This window comes from Protomyctophum parallelum (genome assembly GCF_964188405.1).
Source record: "Protomyctophum parallelum genome assembly, chromosome: 13".
Classification (NCBI taxonomy): Eukaryota; Metazoa; Chordata; class Actinopteri; order Myctophiformes; family Myctophidae; genus Protomyctophum; species Protomyctophum parallelum.
In genome coordinates, this window is record NC_139708.1 from 35,679,852 (window position 1) to 35,699,565 (window position 19,714).

General features: G+C 44.3%; 1 protein-coding gene across 1 annotated transcript in view; it reads left to right on the forward strand.

The window, feature by feature from the left end:
• The window catches only part of cacna1aa (calcium channel, voltage-dependent, P/Q type, alpha 1A subunit, a), a 108,670-nt gene that overhangs the window by 33,192 nt on the left and 55,764 nt on the right, over positions 1-19,714 (forward strand). The window contains exons 8-22 of the mRNA XM_083779375.1: positions 284-322; positions 2,316-2,396; positions 3,276-3,482; positions 3,813-3,925; positions 4,188-4,300; positions 4,869-5,000; positions 5,343-5,415; positions 5,675-5,792; positions 6,422-6,489; positions 9,717-9,823; positions 14,416-14,466; positions 16,294-16,468; positions 16,829-17,070; positions 17,382-17,624; positions 18,448-18,648. Of these exons, the coding sequence (XP_083635501.1) occupies positions 284-322; positions 2,316-2,396; positions 3,276-3,482; positions 3,813-3,925; positions 4,188-4,300; positions 4,869-5,000; positions 5,343-5,415; positions 5,675-5,792; positions 6,422-6,489; positions 9,717-9,823; positions 14,416-14,466; positions 16,294-16,468; positions 16,829-17,070; positions 17,382-17,624; positions 18,448-18,648 (1,963 nt within the window). The remainder of the gene's footprint in view (positions 1-283; positions 323-2,315; positions 2,397-3,275; positions 3,483-3,812; positions 3,926-4,187; positions 4,301-4,868; positions 5,001-5,342; positions 5,416-5,674; positions 5,793-6,421; positions 6,490-9,716; positions 9,824-14,415; positions 14,467-16,293; positions 16,469-16,828; positions 17,071-17,381; positions 17,625-18,447; positions 18,649-19,714) is intronic.

Below are 19,714 nucleotides of genomic sequence, written 5' to 3' on the forward strand. Positions count from 1 at the left end.
CAGAATCAGTTTTATTGCCAGGTATGTGTGCATGTGCATATAATATAGACTGTAATATAACAATGAGACATTGCAAATTATTTTAGATCCATAGATGAACATCACCATTCACCACATCACTGATGTGTTTTGTCATGGCATGTCATGTTACATTATATCATGTCATATGTCATTATGTACATGTCACGCTACTAGTATTTTATGTTATGTTATTATATGTTATTTGTGTTGCTATTTTGACAACTTTGGCTGAATATATCCCTCGTTTATATCTTTCTTGTAGAAGAGGTCCTCTTGGATGATGATGATGGAGAATACGATGGTATGACTTACCTTTATTTAAGTTAATAATTGTATTTACATGCACATGTGTTTGTGTGTGTGTGTGTGTGTGTGTGTGTGTGTGTGAATAAGAGCATATTCACACTGTCATCCTCCCTACATTAAAATCTATGAGAAGTTATACCAAAAGGTGATTTTTTTTTTTAAACTTACATTTTTATTGATTTTTCAAGACGGAAAGACAGAAGAAAACATACAGTACTCACAATAACACCACAAACATACAAAAGGTGACTTTTAAAACACCCAGAGCAGCATAAATGGTGTTCTCAGTCCTATCAAATAGTAACGCTCAGGACGGAGATTAATAAAAGAACGGATTTTTTTTTATATCAAAACCGAGCACATCGCTCCACAGGCTGGGAGCGTCTGTTGGGCAACATTCAATGACATTTCCGGTTGGGACGTCATCCAAAATGCCCCCCCAATTTAGCGGATGAGATCGAAAATCTTAAAACGTAAATCATTCCGTCCAATTCCAAACAAAGATTAGGCAGAGCACTTTCCAATGTTGAGAATAGTTTTACATTTTGAGAAATGTTGCTGGAGACAATATTGCTGGCCCCTAGCCGTCCGCAACAGGTCTTCAAACCGCTTGTTACTTAGCCTCTCAATACGAGCTCTGGACAGACAGGCATTGGTTTCCACCACTTAAAGTATAAATAAATCGATTATCCATTATGAACCATTCAAAATCGATTCATCATTTATTAATTTCCAAAAATCTATAAAAGAAACTGGTTACATTTTCAGGAGTTTTTACTATGGTGTTTGTGATATGAAATGAAAGCTCAACCAAGCTCACAGACAGTAAACATTATCATGTCTTCAGTCATATTCAAGTGACTCCAGTCACTTCAGTTCAGCACAGTCTAGATCTGCTATAGACCGATTCCGTACCGGTTTCATGGTCGCAGCCTACGTATTTCCTGTAGGCGGACTCGACGTAGCTGCGGGGGTAAAACCCTCACCAGGCGCACCTCTTCCACTACAGTGAACGGCAGAGTGACTGATGTTAGTTTGCCTCAAACTTTACTCCTTTACCTGCTTTTTTACTAACACTAACATTACAAAGATGCCCAGAACATCGAGATGAACCTGTGTAGTTTATGGCTGCTCCAACAGTAGTGGCAACATAACAAATAAAATAAAACGGAATGTCTAATATCCACCGCGATGGCTGAGACCAGAGCCATTGAGTAATGGTTGAGACAAAGCAGTGAAGAATCCTGCAAGATACATAATTTCAGTCTTACCCAATACCCAATCTTTCTGTTTTATGAACACAAGGCTGCTGTATTTTATACCTCATACTAAGCATTTAAAGTATGAGGTATAAAGTACAGCAGCCTTGTGTTAATAAAACAGAAATATTTGGTATTGGGTAAGACTGGCGTTATGTATCTTTCACTGCTTTGTCTCAACCATTACTCAATGGCTCTGGTCTCCGCCATCGCGGTGGATATTAGACATTCCGTTTTTATTTTATTTGTTATGTTGCCACTACTGTTGGAGCAGCCATAAACTACAAAGGTTCATCTCGATGTTCTGGCCATCTTTGTAATGTTAGTGTTAGTAAAAAATCAGGTAAAGGAGTAAAGTTTGAGGCAAACTAACATCAGTCACTCTGCCGTTCACTGTAGTGGAAGAGGTGCGCCTGGTGAGGGTTTTGCTCCCGCAGCTATGTCGAGTCCGCCTACAGGAAACACGTAGGCTGCGACCATGAAACCGGTACGGAATCGGTCTATACTTTCTCTAGTTTGGGAATCCGCAGGAAAACTTAAAAATCATTTGGGTCTTCCTTGAGCTAAAATGTTTGGGAACCACTGCTGTAGGCAGTGATATCGGGCGGTTAGTGTGAAAACACACCCTAAGTCAGAGCGTGAGGTCCTGTCATGCCTATTGTGTACAGTACAGTACAGTACAGTACAGTACAGTACGGTGCTTGAATGTGATGTACGTGTTCTCCACAGGCTCACGAAGGAGAGCCACCAAGAACCACAAGAATAAGGCAGAGCTTCTCAACCCCGAGGACGGAGAAGGGGACGGTGTGGGTAAGAGAAACACCACGCACGCACGCACGCACATGCCACAGGTACACACACAGATGCTATCTTATCTTGCATATCAGCATTACCTGACTCCTCTCGTCCCCTCCCTGTTTCCTCCTCTGAGTTCCCCACAGTACCTCTCTCCTCTGCTCCCAGCGTTCTGCCCTTCCTTCTCCTCTGTCACCAGTCCTTGGCCGCCTCCCGCAAAGTCATTCCCCACTTCATGTACAGTAGGACAATTATGCTGCGTTAGTGGCTGCTGCAAGCCATTTTCAATATACAAACTTGACGCATGACACTTGTTAATGTGTGGTGACCTGCAAAAATCTAACCCCAAAAAAAGTAAAAGCCTTTTCATATCAAGGTCTGTTATTTTCTTGTCATTGTGTAGGATTCCATGCTGTGTTGATGTTGGTACCATAGGAGAGATGACAGGCAACTGTTAATCAAAATAACCATTCTTCTACATTCTCTAATTGTGTAGACTTCTTAATAATGCAGATGTTTAATAATCATTTAACTCTTGAGAGTGTAAAATGAAACCAGATGAACCGGTAAGTTCCATTTGGTGGCCAACTCTCCATCATTTAGCTGGGGAGCACCTGGAACCCCCTCAAGGACCACTGGTTGTAAATCCATTTCCACTCCCCTACGCGAGCCTTCATATTTCTGTTCATATTCTTTCCATCCGTACATGGATGCAGTCTTGATGACATCAATGGGCGTGTTGAGCGACTGACTCTGCGCCGGCCACACTTGGTTGTTTTGTAGCTTTTGTCGCTTCTAGGGAGAAACTTCTCAAAATGTGCATATCTTCAGGTACACATATATTTTGTAACATAATTAACACTGAAGATTATTGCACCTCTCTCGCCGTCCCAGGCTCGCCGTTTGCCCGCGCCAGCCTGAAGGGTGGCAAGCTGGAAGGCACCACCTTCAACCGGCGGGAGCGACGCCTGCGCTTCTTCATCCGTCACCTAGTGAAGACCCAGGGCTTCTACTGGACCGTGCTGTGTCTGGTGGGCCTGAACACCATGTGTGTGGCCGTGGTCCACTACGACCAGCCAGAACCGCTCTCTGACTTCCTATGTGAGTAATATGTGTGTGGCCGTGGTCCACTACGACCAGCCAGAACCGCTCTCTGACTTCCTATGTGAGTAATATGTGTGTGGCCGTGGTCCACTACGACCAGCCAGAACCGCTCTCTGACTTCCTATGTGAGTCATATAGGAGGCATTGCCCCCCCTATGTGTGCACACTGCACGCGCACACATCTTTTTGGGACATAATCTTTACTTCCCCAAATGTGGCTGGATGAATTCATAGTAAGAGGATGTTAACCCATTCTGACCTGAGATCAGATTCTAAAAATGTCTTGCGTGTGTGCTGCTCGGTCACCTCCCTCTCTCTCTCTCGTAGATTTTGCTGAGCTCATCTTCTTGGGGATCTTTCTGTCAGAGATGTTCATAAAGATGTATGGCCTAGGAAAACAGGCCTACCTCAACTCCTCCTTCAACTGCTTCGACTGCATCGTGAGGCCCTTGACACACACACACACACACACACACACACACACACACACACACACACACACACACACACACACACACACACAAATCCGTAACAGTGTGATTTATATAGTTACAGTACATCACAATGTTTTACTCACTGAACGTTTTCATATGTGCTATGAATAACTATGTGTGTGTGTGTGTGTGTGTGTGTGTGTGTGTGTGTGTGCTTGTGCCGTGCGTGTGTGGTGTGTGCGGGTGCGTGCATGCGTGCGTGTGCCAGGTGATCTGTGGTAGCATATTTGAAGTGTTTTGGTCCATCGTACAGCCAGGCACGTCGTTTGGCATCAGCGTGCTCCGAGCTCTCAGGTTATTGAGAATCTTCAAAGTCACTAAGTGAGTCTTCTCTCTGTCATATAGTCTGTCTGTCTGTCTGCATGTCTATCTCGCTATGTCGTTCTCGAATATGTTCATGTTACGGACCACCAAATTGATATGCATCCGGTCAGTAAAAAACTAAGGCCTGGGCCGTGGCTCAGCGGTCCAGGCACCTTGGCTGGTAATCCAGTCTGGCAGTGTGACTCACGATCCCGACTGCGTTTACTGCATGTCACCCCACCCATCTCTCTCCATTTCTTGTCAGCCTACTGTATAAAGGCGAAAGCCATAATAATAATAATAAACTAAATGTTGGTAAAAGGTGTTTGAATATATTCATGTGAAAATAAGAAATGGATATTGTTCTGTTCTGTTGCCCTAAGTTTAAAACTGTAAAACGTGCTGTAAATGTCATTGGCTACCACCAGCAACAAAATAATGTTCGTGCATGTCCGTCTGTGTGTGTGTGTGTGTGTGTGTGTGTGTGTGTGTGTGTGTGTGTGTGTGTGTGTGTGTGTGTGTGTGTGTGTGTGTGTGTGCGCGCATGTGTATGTGTGCGTGTTCGTGTGCGTGCGTGCGTTGTCAGGTACTGGAAGTCATTACGTAACCTGGTCGTCTCGCTGCTGAACTCCATGAAGTCCATTATCAGCTTGCTCTTCCTCCTCTTCCTCTTCATCGTCGTCTTTGCCCTGTTGGGCATGCAACTCTTTGGAGGACAGTACGTGTTTTCCCTCTCTCTCTCTCTCTCTCTCTCTCTCTCTCTCGCTCTATATATATTTCTTCTTCTTCTTCTTCTTCTTCTTCTTCTTCTTCTTCTTCTTCCTCTTCCTCTTCCTCTTCCTCTTCTTCTTCTTCTTCCTCTTCTTCATCTTCTTCATGTGGTTCAGTTGTCTGCAAAGTTTCTTCGCCCTTCAGAAACAGAGAGAAGTGCTGAGTGTTCCTACAGAGGTGATTCCAATAACCTTTGCCTGGTGTCTTTGTCCTTTCTCTCTCTCACCCAACGTGTCTCTTGCTCTCTCTCCATATCTCTCGTTCTCTGTGCTGTGTTTTTCCCCACTAGGTTTAATTTTGAAACTGGGACTCCTCCGACCAACTTTGATACATTCCCCGCAGCAATAATGACTGTGTTCCAGGTGAGTGTGTGTGTGTGTGTGTGTGTGTGTGTGTGTGTGTGTGTGTGTGTGGGGGGGGGGGGGGGGGTGTGTGGGGGGCACAGAATGATTGAATGATGAAAACATTAATGGACAATTCAGAACATGTTTATATACAAGGCAAAGTTGCATACCTGAGTATTCAAGGTGTGTGTGTGTGTGTGTGTGTGTGTGTGTGTGTGTGTGTGTGTGTGTGTGTGTGTGTGTGTGTGTGTGCGTGCGTGCGTGCGTGCATGCTCAGATCCTAACAGGTGAGGACTGGAACATGGTGATGTATGACGGCATCAAGTCTCAGGGTGGAGTCAACAAGGGAATGGGATTCTCAGTCTTCTTTATTGTGCTCACACTGTTTGGCAACTGTATCCCTCTACTTGGAAACACACACACACATGCCACATTCCGTTGCACATGTAAACTGCTACGCTACTGTACAGCAGCTGCTTGTAATGATCTATCAATGCAGTATCAATTGCCATCTTAATTAATAGGGACCCTCAGGTGGCGCAGGGGTAAAGTTCCTGCCATTGACGAGGGGTTTGCATCGTCCATGGTGTGTCCTGCATTGCCAGGTGCTCAAACCAACACAAATTGTTTGTGTTCGCGGGAGGGTGACTATTGAAGGTTGATCTGGGTACCTGTTCAGTGGGACTTGGAACTATAGGAAGAATAGAGTCTTCCTCCGCCTGCGCTATGTCCTACCGGTGAAATGTCATGTGAGTCACGTGACTGTCTGTTCTCTCCCAAGGACCAACTGTAGGAGTTAATAGTGGCAAGAAACTACAATGCGCTGGGAATCTGGAATTGGCATAATGTTGACTAAATTGGGGGTAAAAAAGGAAAAACAATAATACACTGTATAAGTGTATATTTGCATCATTCTAATTTATTTTAATGGCTGTCATCGGAGTCGGTTATTGCATTGGTGTAGGTGGTGTGTACACATAGGCCTATACACACCTGTCTGCTTCCTTTAACTTTCCATGTTCAGACACTCTCCTGAATGTCTTCTTGGCCATCGCTGTGGACAATCTGGCCAATGCACAGGAACTGACCAAGGTACACCACCACAGTCCACCTCCGTTCCGCTCTCTCTCTCTCTCTCTCTCTCTCTCTCTCTCTCTCTCTCTCTCTCTCTCTCTCTCTCTCTCTCTCTCTCTCACTCTCTCTCTCACTCTCTCTCTCTCACTCTTTCTCTCTTTCCTGTATTCTTTATTTCCATTACATCAGGGGAGTTGTATTATATGACATTTTTGCCGGACCCAGGGGCTGGCCAGTACGAGTCCATTCCCGACTGACCAGCCCATTGTTGAAACACGCATGCGTATGTACGACTCCACATTGTTGAATCACACCTGCGTGAGTTATCTGTCTGTTCCCTACATAATGCATAGTGAGACACCAATGCATCTGTATTGGAACAGGCCAAAGTGTTGCATCACAATTTGCCACATGTTTTATTAAACCACTTGAACGCCAGCATCCCTATTTGGTGGGGGGGCTTCTGCCAAAAGTAGCTGATCTATAAGTTCTCAACGCGTTGTTTTGTGATCTGTTGTGAGCTTGTAGATCGGCTCTTTTCTGGCAAAAACATTTGGTGTCCGTTTTTAGCATAGTAGGTATAGACTGTTTACGTGGTTAAATGCTTGCAGGATGGATTTGGATCTTAAACATGTAAGTTGCTGTTAATTGAACAAATGTTTTGATGTTTACCATTTCTCTTGTGTCACTTCTGTTATTTGAACCTACGTATTTATTACATTTGTACGGTGTGGCGCACAATGGGTTGGTCTGTATGTACCTGTACAGTATGTCCCCAAGAGGTAGACCAATCACAGCAAACTACACAGCTCAGCTGATTGCTCCACCATTCACAGTCCCTATAAAAATAGACCAATCAAAGCAAAACACACAGCTGAGCTGACTCACCTTCTACACCAATCACAGCTCACATCACGCAGCTAAGCTCATTTTAGCACATTTTCCAACATTGGTGCACAAACTGTACACCTAGTAATTTATGGATAGCTACAGATTGCTCAGCGAAGCCATGCCGTTACTACACTGTGTGTTGTTTCATTTCTCTTGCGTCTACGTCTGCTATTTGAATCGTTCTCTCTAAATACATATTTAGGAGCTTAATAACTGGCAAATGTATTGGTATTTCTTTTTTTCCCTGCGTCACGTTCATGAACACTCTGGTATGTTGCGCTCTAGCTCTAGCTATAACTATACATAGTGCTTCTAGCAAGTGTCTAACTTTGTCAATGTTAGCTACAGCTAAGTAACGTTAGCTACCGTTACCTAACATAACGTACTGTCGGCTGGGGCTAACCTTAACAAGCTAACATAATTGCTGGTATTTTGTGCTCTATATGCACAATAGTGCTTCTTGCAAGTGTCTACTTTTGTAAATGTACACTAACTGCGGCTCCCCCCTTAAAACCTGCATTACTTTGCACCTATGACACTATGTGCTCCTGTTTACATGTACATTATCTAGCCAGTTAGCGATATCTGTCAGGCCAGGCCCAACGGTCACAGGGAAACAGCTCAATACAAGCCATTATGTTAAACCATGGGCAGTGTTCCTTCCTGTTTTTTGGCATAGCCTAGGCTACTCAAAGTTGTCAATGGTGTAAACTCATGAAGTGCATGCAGATAGTAGCACTGTGTTAGACATAATGGTACACACATAGTTGTGTACATTAATCATAATTCACATATCCCCAATGGCATGTATCTGGGGACGGCTTAACTAGGCTTGCCTAGTCAAGCTTTTTTTCTCCCCCCTCTCTGTCACTCTGTCTCTACTGTCGCTCTCACTCTCTGTCTCTGTCATTATTTGCAATAGAGCTCAACAGTGAGTTTCCAGAAGTGAAAAGCCCATTCATATTCTGCATAGAGGATTTTGATTATTAGCCATAATGTTGTAACCATCCAAGGTACATATACCACGAGCTATGAGATTGTTATATGATGGTACTGTATATGCTCCTGTAGAGGCAACACGTTTGTATAAGATCAACCTAGTTTCAAGAAACGCATGTTTTCTTTGCGATTATCCTGGATAAGTACTACATTACCACAGTCTTAAACTGAGATATCAGATTGGAGGAGCTTGCTGTTACCCTGGAAAGCACCTGTTAATGTCACAGCTCACCACTTACTGCTACCACTAGATCACATAGCCCGGAGGGATGGTTATACGATATGATATGTTAACACTAGTATTAACAATATAAACACTATAGGCTAATAATGAAATATTCAAGAAAAAGCTAAATTATCATTAGTTTGGAAGTGTTAGAAAGGCATGTGAAATGGTTTATGAGATGAGTAGTTCCTTTACTCTTAAAATAATTACGTACTTGTACTGTACCTTGCTCCCCCCCTCCATGTTCTAATAATTAGTATGACATATTTTATTGTCAGACTCATCTCGTATAGTTGGTTGAATTAGTTCCAGGCTTAAAACTCATTGTATAAGGAGTTTCTGAAACATCTATGGAGTAAATGATAGGGGAAATTCACTTCAAGAAACAGAGCTGATCCAAAAGTAGGCAATCACTGTTGAGCACATGTCCTCGTCTTCCTCCCCCTCTCTCTCCTTTCTAGCCAAATCAGTAGCTCACTTCTTAAAGGGACACTATCATGCTGTTCCATAATCTACTGAAACTACAATAGTTAATGTACAACCGATATTGACAGAGAATAATGCATCCTGCGGGTCTAGCACCAATATGGCACCCATGTGGTCTATAGCCGCCATTACATCAACCTGACACATAGTTTTCCACAGTCAAGATCACTATATTTTGCCATAACATAGCAAACAAGGACAATATGTCACGGCCACTGAAGGTAGCAGCTAAAAACCTGGAACCTGTGAGTTTTCACACCCGCATATTTTACCCCCAGTGACATCACTGGGGGTAAACCTTTCACAACTTCGGCAGCGTTTCAGACATGCAACGGAAGACTGCTCAGTTTTATGGCTGCTAATGCAACATTTATCTATCAAGACAGATTCCAACAACAAATAGAGATAATGTTGAAAATCATGATAGTGTCCCTTTAAAATCTACTTTCTATAGACCTGCTTTAATGTAACATTGTTTTTGAAATGTACTCCTGTGTTCCTTTTACTTTCTATTCTTATGTGTATTTTTTCTTGAATACATTATTTTACGTGTCTGTGTTGCTTTTTTGTTTTGTTTTGTTTTGTTTGTTTTGTTTTGTTTATGAATAACTAATAACATATTAATAATAATATCTTCCCCAAGGATGAGCAGGAGGAAGAGCAGGCAGAGAAGAAGAAGGCAGCCCTGCAGAAGGCCAAAGAGGTGGCTGAAGTCAGCCCTCTCTCCGCTGCCAACCTGTCCATCGCAGCGTGAGTTTCTCCCCTCTGTCATTCGTCTTCAGTGTTGAGTTTGTTGACTTTAAACTAGGACGAAAAATGCTTGTCGACTACCTTTCTGACGAAAAGCTAAATTAAAACTAAGCTACGGCTGACTAAGACTAAATATATTGACAAATTTCGTCAACAAATAAAAACGAGACTAAAATGTTAGGGAGGACTAGTGGAGAGATCCCGTTTCTGTTTGGTTGCCCTCGGGTTTTGCGCTCTGAAAATAGCAGATCAAGGCCTGTCAAAAATAAACTAAAATTTGTAGATTTGTAGATACTAGAGTCACACTAAAACATTTCAGATGACTAAAATATGACTGAAACTAAATGGCATTTTATTCAAAAGACGGACTAATACTAAATAAAAAATTGCTGTCAAAATCAACACTGTCATTGCGCTTTTACACACAATGTACAAATGTACTCTCACAGTTATAAATGGATGAATTAACATTGAGGATTTTACTGTGTAGGCCTACAGTTGCAAACGTTTACTTGTTTTGGTGTTTGTTTACATGTTGACAGACACACAGATATGCATTTAAGCACATTAAAGTGACCTCTCCATGAGAACGTTAGTTCATGGTTTCATGGTTTCATGTTTCATAAGCAGTCGGCTGGACTCTCCATCAGTGTGCATGTACATATCCGCTCCCTCTTTTAAGAAACAGTTCAATGATGTCCAGCGACGAGCCAAACAGGACCTGGCAGTATGTGTGCTGCTTATACAGCATGCAGAGGTGGAAAGCTATCTCGTGGAAACAGGTTGTGGGGATAACAGGTCTGTGGAGATTATATAGGGATGTGACTATAGCAACTGTATTTTCTCAACAAATACTTCTCCACAACCCCTCCAAGTTACTGTACCTCCCCATTTAATTTCCAGAGAAATAGTCCTTGACTATAGGTAAACCTGTCCAGTCCTTATTGCTCTCCTTGTTGACTAAAAACGCTGTACTTTTGTACTACAGATTACAGGTCTAAAGTATAATGTTGCTCATTGTTTGTATGTCAGCAAACGTGATTATCTCTGTTTGTTTGTTTTTTTGGGGGGGAGGTTGCCTGGCAACATAACCAAAACCTTCTTGACCTCCATGGCATTGTGCCAGGTGGCGAGCATCCTATCTGTTGGAGCAGCATACAGAACATGTGAATGTCGGTGTGCTAATGGGATATTTCCTTAGTGCCTGCACAGTAACTTTGTGTCAACAGGCTGAGGATTTACTGTAGCAGTTATCGATTGAGTGCCGGATTAGCACGCCCATACAAGAGTCCTCAATGTTGAATTAACACTGTGGATGTTGTTGTAATTAGAACCGCTTTGACAAATTGATAAAGTGTAAAGTACTATTTGATATACTGTACGTGTCATATAAATACAGTATATGACACAATGATATAATTTAAAGGAAAGATTAACAGATATGTATGTTACATTCTGTAGATCATCCCATCATAAAGTACTGAAGGGGATTCTGTTGTTTTAAGAAAACTACTGGGACTTGAGTTGCAGGTGTTGATATACAAAAGTGAACACACATCATACACCTCATTTATAGGTCAAGTATTCTCTCACTCCTAGTTGGGCGGACACACACACACACACACACACACACACACACACACACACACACACACACACACACACACACACTATAGCACTGTTTGATCTGGTCCTTTTTCAGTCAGGGGAGCTACAGTCTTTGATATATTTCTCTCTCACACACACACACACACACACACTTTGAACCTTTTTTATACACCTCATTTATAGGTCAAGTATTCTCTCACTCCTAGTTGGGTGGACACACACACACACACACACACACACACACACACACACACACACACACTCACACACACACACACACACACACACACACACACACACACACACACACACACACACACACACACACACACACACACACACACACTATAGCACCGTTTGATCTGGTCCTTTTTCAGTCAGGGGAGCTACAGTCTTTGTTATATTTCTCTCTCACACACACACACACTTTGAACCTTTATTTCTTTGATATTTACAATAGCCTCTGCCCTCTGTACTCTCTCATGCACACACGCACGCATGCACTCAAACCGCACGTGTGCACGCACGCACACACACAGAGCCAGGCCACGGTCATGTTTTAACAAAACAAAAAATACACGGTCAAGTGATATCAGTATCAGAATCTATGTGCACAACAGTCACAACAATCACATTTCATTAACCACTCTTACATTGTGATCACCTGTGTGTGTGTGTGTGTGTGTGTGTGTGTGTGTGTGTGTGTGTGTGTGTGTGTGTGTGTGTGTGTGAGAGAGAGAGAGAGAATTAATTGATTGTGTGCACTGTGCGTGCCCTTACACCTTTGTTTAGCTTGATGTTCCCTTCGGACTGCATGTATGTGCGTTGTGTTGAATGGTTATATATATTTATTATACTGTATATATTTTGTTTTTACAAGTAGTAAATTGCTTTGTTTTATTAGAGCACATAATCTGATCTGAATGATGGAATCTCTGGTGCCGTACAGTATGTGTTGAGGTTTTCACTAGGAATGTCCCGATCAGGTTTTTTTATGTGACTACTTTTATTAGGACTATAGAAGGACTGTCATTGTGGATTTTTTTTCTTCATGTCATATGAAAGCAGAAAATCATAGTCAAAATTATGATGGTTAAAGTGTGCATTTATATGATGTATTGGTCAATTAGATTGAGTGAATCTTGCAACTACAGCGTATGGAACTGAAGTCAAAGTTAAAACTGTTGTAGAGAAAACACCATTTGCATGGCTATCATTCAGAGATAGATAGTAGGCCTACTACAGGACATTATCATATCAGGCATTGGGGGTTGCATTCCTTTGTTTTCATCGAGACCAAGTGTTTGCTACTGCTGGAACTAGTCCCCCAGGAGGACAAACATCAAGCATAAACATGACAGTTTTCACACAATATCATTGTTTATACTGTACATCTTTCTTTAAAGATGGAGTGCCACCATTTTTGTATATTTCCAGTTTTTAATGTGTCTATGAGCTGACAGTAATTCATTAGACACCCTGGAGTCGTTTTTATGTGCAATGATGTATTCCCTTTGTATTTAGGGTTTCTTCCTGGAGGTCAAACGTGCCAATGAAAAAAACAGTAATATAGTGACATCACATTATCAGCCCCTCCCCTAACCCCTCCCCCTTTATCATACAACTACGGCTCAGATCGCTGGATGAATGTAGCGTGCATGTTTAGCATGATGAATGTAGCGTGCATGTTTAGCATGATGAATGTAGCGTGCATGTTTAGTCCTTTTATCTGGTATTTACGGCCCTGGATGAATGTATCGTGCATGTTTAGCCTGGATGAATGTAGCGTGCATGTTTAGCCTGGATGAATGTAGCATGCATGTTTAGCCTGGATGAATGTAGCGTCCATGTTTAGCTGGATGAATGTAGCGTGCATGTTTAGCTGGATGAATGTAGCGTGCACGATTAGCTGGATGAATGTAGCGTGCATGTTTAGCAGCTCAATAGTAAATCCATGTCGCCACCCGATTAAAATGATTATGCTTCTAAAGACCCTTAAATAGATAGTTGTTGACATTAGCCGATTTTTGGTTCCTCCTTTTGGGGAGGGGGGTGCTCTTCTACAAGCGAAATAGAATGGGACTAAACGGTGGCAGGAGCTGAACTATTGCTACTGCCCCCTGGCGGCGGATGAGTTAAGTATTGCAGTTGAAGTTGTAGAAACATGGCCAGAAATGTTCAGATTTCAGTGGAAAGTGGAAAGTACAAAATGGATAGGAACACTAGAAACCCAACAATTGAACAGGAAATATTGTCTAGACTCTGGAATGGAATGAATGAGAACCAAGCATCCATAAACATGCAGGGTGGAGAGTAATGCAAGAAAGATTAAATACAGGAGATTGCAAAAAGGCAGGACAGTGCAAAATCTGCAGCACAGTGCAGTATTAAATGAGAGATGAGTAGAGGTGTGCGTGCGTGTGTGCGTGTGTGTGTGTGTGTGTGTGTGTGCGTGCGTGCGTGCGTGCGTGCGTGCGTGCGTGCGTGCGTGCGTGCGTGCGTGCGTGCGTGCGTGCGTGCGTGCGTGCGTGCGCGCGCGCGTGTGTGTGTGTGTGTGTGTTTGCATGCGTGCGTGTACATGTGAAGAAGAATCCATTCTAAAATACTTTATCCATTTCATGGTGGGAATTGCCTTATATTCATGATTCAACATTGTCAAATAATTGTACATGTATATTTCTTATATTCCGCAACATGTATGATTTTCATACACGTTTGGTTCGTTGCAGGTGTCTTAATGCTAATACTTTGCACCGTTCTTTTCGCCTGACAAAAGTGAAATGTATTGACACAGAGGGTCCGTCAACATTATTCCTCCGTTGCCAATAAGTCGTGTTTGTGAAAGTGAAAGCGTGTTAGTGGAACGGGCTGAAGGGTGACACAGTGAGAGTTTGTCACAGTGATGGATGGATGTCATCTTGGACTGGAACGCGTCCTTGTGTTGTCTCTGTGGCATCTCACACGCCGCCTGTTTCCCTCCTCAGCAACAAAGTACACAGTGAGAATCACAACACTTCCGACCCCTTTCTGGACTGGTATTTATTTACTTATTTGTTTCTTCATTTATGACGTCCTACTCTCTCTCTCTGTCTCTCTCCCTCGCTCCCTCTTGATTTTGACTCCCATCCTCTCGCCCTCCTCTCCTTGAGACTGGCTTCCTTTACCTCGCCACCCCCCCCCCCCCCCCATCACTGCGATCCTCGCCTTCCTTTTTGAACTCTGTTATTGGCTTTCTTAGGTGCTTTCATTACACTGTAAACTCCTCTGAGTGTTAAAGTTGCTGAATTTCAACCCAAATCAATAGTGTGAAGAAGAAAAAAACACAAAAATAAATACCCTGGTTGCGAATGCCGCATATCAAAACAGCCAACCCCATTATTGTCTATCTATGTACAATCCTCCATCCCAAAGGCACAAAGGACAGACTGATCATTGAAATAGAGAAATATCCTGAGTTGTGTGGCACACAATCCCATCATTATAACCCCCACTTGAGGAATCCAGTTGCCTGGAACACAAGTTACAAAATGTCCCACACGCCGTGTGTTCTCAATGGCGTTCTACCTGCAGCGCAAACCTTCCACGCTACACGCGGCGCTACATACTGTTCTAGTGTCTATTATGTTATCCGTTATTGTGGGGAAAGCTTTCTCCGAAAATAGCCGACCGCCATGCTCACAACTCGTCGCAACAAGCTACACCCCTTTTTTTTTACCACACTATTATTGATCTCCTCATTCAGAACAACAGGATTTACCGTAGGTTGAAAATCAGCAAAGCTGTCTCTTTAACACACTGTGGATTTTACTGTGCACTAACTTTGGCATTGGCTTGATGTTTTTGAGTGTACTTTTTTGTTGCTTGTTTCCTCGCTGTCTCTTTATAGCGTGGCTGACTTGGCCCTGGGAGAGACACTTAGCGAAAGTGGATTATTCTGGAAACCATTTTGGCTCTTCTTACTTCTGTAGAACTTTTGGACAGAGCAAGGGGTTGGGGGTGGATGTTGCGTTTGGGTGGGGGGTAGGGAGGGCATTGACGACATGATGGCAGTCTGCCATTGGATTATTGGATTCTTTTTTTTTGGACTGCAGAGATACAACAAAAACCTTACTGTATGCTCGGTCACAGTAGTTCATTAACAGACTGTTGTGATCTCTGTGGCTCCTCCATTTTACGCTACTTTAGCAGAGATTCTGGGGCGCCATTTGGGGTCTTCTTCTGTAGTAAGTACCTTAATAGGGTTTATTCTTTCCCCCCTTTTCCTCCATGTTTTGGTTTTGGATTTGACCTTCTGTAGATGGAAATCCTGAGCTTCCCTCATCTTTGTGTTCACACTTTGCGTGTGGGCGTTCCCAAAGTTTGCAGGGCCATCACTCCCCTACGTTCACTTTGGGAAACGTTGCTTTTTAGCCAATCAACCCCCCCGTGCTGTGTTGAGCTGCCTCTTGTACAACGCAGGCCCAGCCCAGGTGACCCTGTACATGTGTTTGTGTGGTCTGTGTGTCTTGGTGTATCGGCCCCCAGCATTCACTCATTCGTGATTCTCTGAGTGTTGGATGTCTCGTCCTAGTGCTAATACCCCATCGCGCCGCAAAATTCTGAGTCCATTTTTTTACTCTCTCATAATGAAATTGGCACACAGGATTTTGCGGTGTGTTGGTGTTATACGTCCTTCGAAAACAGATTTTCTGACACTCAACCTGTTTCTTTCTCTGTCTCTCTCTCTCTCGCTCTGTTTCTCTCTCTGTCTCTATGTCTCTCTGTCTCTATGTCTCTGTCTCTATGTCTCTCTGTCTCTCTGTTTCTCTCTCTGTCTCTCTCTCTGTCTCTCTCCCTCTCTCCCACGTCTGTTGGCCTGGCAGTAAGGAGCAGCAGAAGAACAACAAGGGCAACAACAACAACAGTAAGTCGGTGTGGGAGCAGCGCACCAAGGAGCTGAGGAAGCAGACGCTGGCGTCGAGCCGGGAGGCGCTCTACAACGAGCTGGACCCCGAAGAGCACTGGAAGGAAAGGACAGGGAGCGGGGAGCACAACAATGTAAAGAACCCCCCCTATAGCCTTGTGCTAAACCCCCCTATAGCCTTGTGCTATCAGTGTACACAAGTGATGGGGATGATGATCATGATCATGATGACAGAATATTTACAGGTTATGTTATCACTGACCCTCATTTCCCATCTCTTACCAACTCCCGGATCTTCCCACTCCTCCTTTCCACCCTTATTTTCCTCCTTTCTCTTCTTCTGCTCCTTCCTTCCTTCCTTCCTTCCTTCCTTCCTTCCTTCCTTCCTTCCTTCCTTCCTTCCTTCCTCCCTCCCTCCCTCCCTCCCTCCCTCCCTCCCTCTCTCTCTATATCTCTCTCTCTCTCTCTCTCTCTCTCTCTCTCTGCCCTCGCAGGTCAACTTCTCACAACAAATCCCTCGGGACATGAAGACGCACCTGGACCGCCCTCTGGTGGTGGACCCCCACGAGAACCGCAACAACAACACCAACAAGACCACCACGGCGGCCCCGTCGGGCCCCCACCTCAGCCAGCAGCACCCCGCCGACGAGCTCCGCCGCCACACACAGCTGCACGACCGAGGAGGAGGGGGCGAGGTGGGCGGGGGTGGCGGGGGAGGTGGCCCCAGCGGCGGCAGGTAGGCCTGTTGCAATTATTTCACAACAATCGCCTAACCGCACATTATTTGAGATAAGCCACCGAGTGGCGCACTACGAGCTTGTAGGACATTTTTTTAATCTGATCTCAGGTCAAAATGGGTTATAATGTCTTTGGAAAGTATCAAATTATTTTAAATGTGTCAGTAATTTCTTTGTATTTAAGTTATTTGTCATATGTGCCAAACATATTTTTTTTTATTCATACGTTCCTCCAATGTCCAATGCCAAAAACACAACTGAATCGCAAATCTTTTTTGCGTGACAATCTATCTTCAAACAGCCATAGCAGCAGGCCCCCCATGGAGCGCGGCGAGTCCACGGAGAGCCGGCGGAACCGCAAGGCGGAGCAGCACCACCACCACCATCACCACGTCTCTCACACGCGCCTGGACGCCGTGCCGGTCCCCATCCCTCCGCCGGGCGGCGAGGAGAGGCCCCCGAGGAGGCACCACCGAGGAGGCCGCGGCGGGGGAGGGCAGTCTGAGCACCGCAAGCTCCGAGGGACACACCGGAAGGGTGGCGAGGACGAGGAGTGCGGGTAGGCACTCGCACATGTTATTGCATTGCATCGGCTGATCGTTGTTAGTTGAGATGATCATGGTTGTTTTTCACAGTCGCAATAATCCATGTTGAAAGATGTTCAACATTTTAAAATGATTAAATATGGTCTATTTTGGCCATAGTACATTATAATTATTTTTTTTGATAGGATGGAAGTAGTCTGACAGGAAATAGGGAGAGAGATGGGTCCGTTTGGGGTATGAACATCTGCAATTCCGCTGGGTGACCACTCACACTGAGCACCACAACTCTAACAATAAAAGTATAACTAACAATAAAACTGTACTGTACAGTACAGTACAGTACATTAACTATCACAATATACGTAAGTATAGTTGCACCACTCAGACAGTTCACACGGGTGTGATCTTTTGACTTATATGTTCCAGTGGTCAATGCCACTGACACAATTTAAAGGTATATTCAGTGATTTCACATAATTCAAATATCACTTCTTTTTTAGTTTTGTTGTGATAATCCTCCCTACTATAGAGTGTGCTGACCATATAAGGAGTTCCTTCATGTCCCCAGTTAACCCCTGGGGGTCAAAAAACCTTAGGTTTCGTTTTTGTCTAGGTGGCCCAGCCTTCATCCAATCAGCATAAAGAGGGGCCTTTCGCCAATCATGATCGGGCTTTGGTGTGTGTGCTGTTGGCCTGTTGCGTGTCCCCCCACTGTAGTGCGCGCATGTGCACATCTTGTTACCGGGGCGGACCGAATGCTCCTTTAACCGTTAATCACAATTATCTTTTGGGTCAATTCACTGGTCAACTGAAACGTCATGACGGTGACAGCCCTGAGGGAGGAGGAGGAGGAGGCGAGGCTGGAGCGGGCAAGCAGAAGAAGAGCAAAGGGACGGACGGAGGCGGAGGAGAGGCCGGGGAGCAGGAGGGCGTCCCCGGTGGCGAGGGGCCCGCCGAGAGGAAGCCCCGCTGTAGCCGCCACAGCAACCAGGCCGACGGCGAGGGCAAGAGGACGCGGCAGCATCGGCGAAGGTAACCATGTGTCGCATCGCAGTGCATTGTGAGCTTATAAATCTGCTGTTTTCAAGTAACTAGTAACTAAAGTTTGCAAATAATTGTAGTGGAGTAAAAGTAAAAGTACAGAAATTGTACTTAAGTAGTACTTAAGTACAGTACAGCTGAGTTTTCGTATGGTAAAAATGTACCTGTACGGTATGCTTTTTATACACTCTTGAGTTAACACTCAGGATTCTGCTGTGTAGCTACAGTAGCTACTGTATGCTGACGCTATAATGGATGGGAGGAAGGGCAACGATGCATCTGGGCATTCATTCTATTTCCTGTCATATCCTCTTATCCAAAAATCAAATGAAATGACCCCACTATCTCTTCTCTCTTCCATTCCTCTTTTAATGATTTTCTCTGTCTCCTTTCTGCCCGCCAGACTCTCGTCTTTCCTGCACATCCTCTCCTCTCCTCTCCTCTCCTCTCCTCTCCTCTCCTCTCCTCTCCTCTCCTCTCCTCTCCTCTCCTCTCCTCTCCTCTCCTCTCCTCTCCTCTCCTCTCCTCTCCTCTCCTCTCCTCTCCTCTCCTCTCCTCTCCTCTCCTCTCCTCTCCTCTCCTCTCCTCTCTTTCAATGTGTTTGATTGTGCAGGCATTATATATATTTTTTGAGTGGTGCAACCACTCCTACAACCAGAAATGTCCGTGTTCACCCGCCTATGTGTCCGCCTATGTGTTCACCTATGTACCATGAGGCCATGAGCACCAGTATATGACTATTAGTACCAGTAGGGGCGCTGTTTGCCAGAAACAGAGAGAGAGAGATAGTATTAGTGCTGCACTGTTGCCTGCTAATGAGAGAGAGAGAGAGAGAGGAGAGGAGGGGGGGGAGGGGAGTTGCACCACTCAGTTCACATGGGTGTGATTCTTCTCTTTTTACCACTTTTTCTCCCCAATGTAGGCATTGTGCCAATTGATTCCTCTCCACCACACACTTGCTGTGTTGTCACTGCTGACTCACCTGCCAGTGAGGAGCCCCCACCGGGAGGACGTAGAGTCTTCTACTCCTCCCGCCCAATGCTCAGTGCTCTCAGGC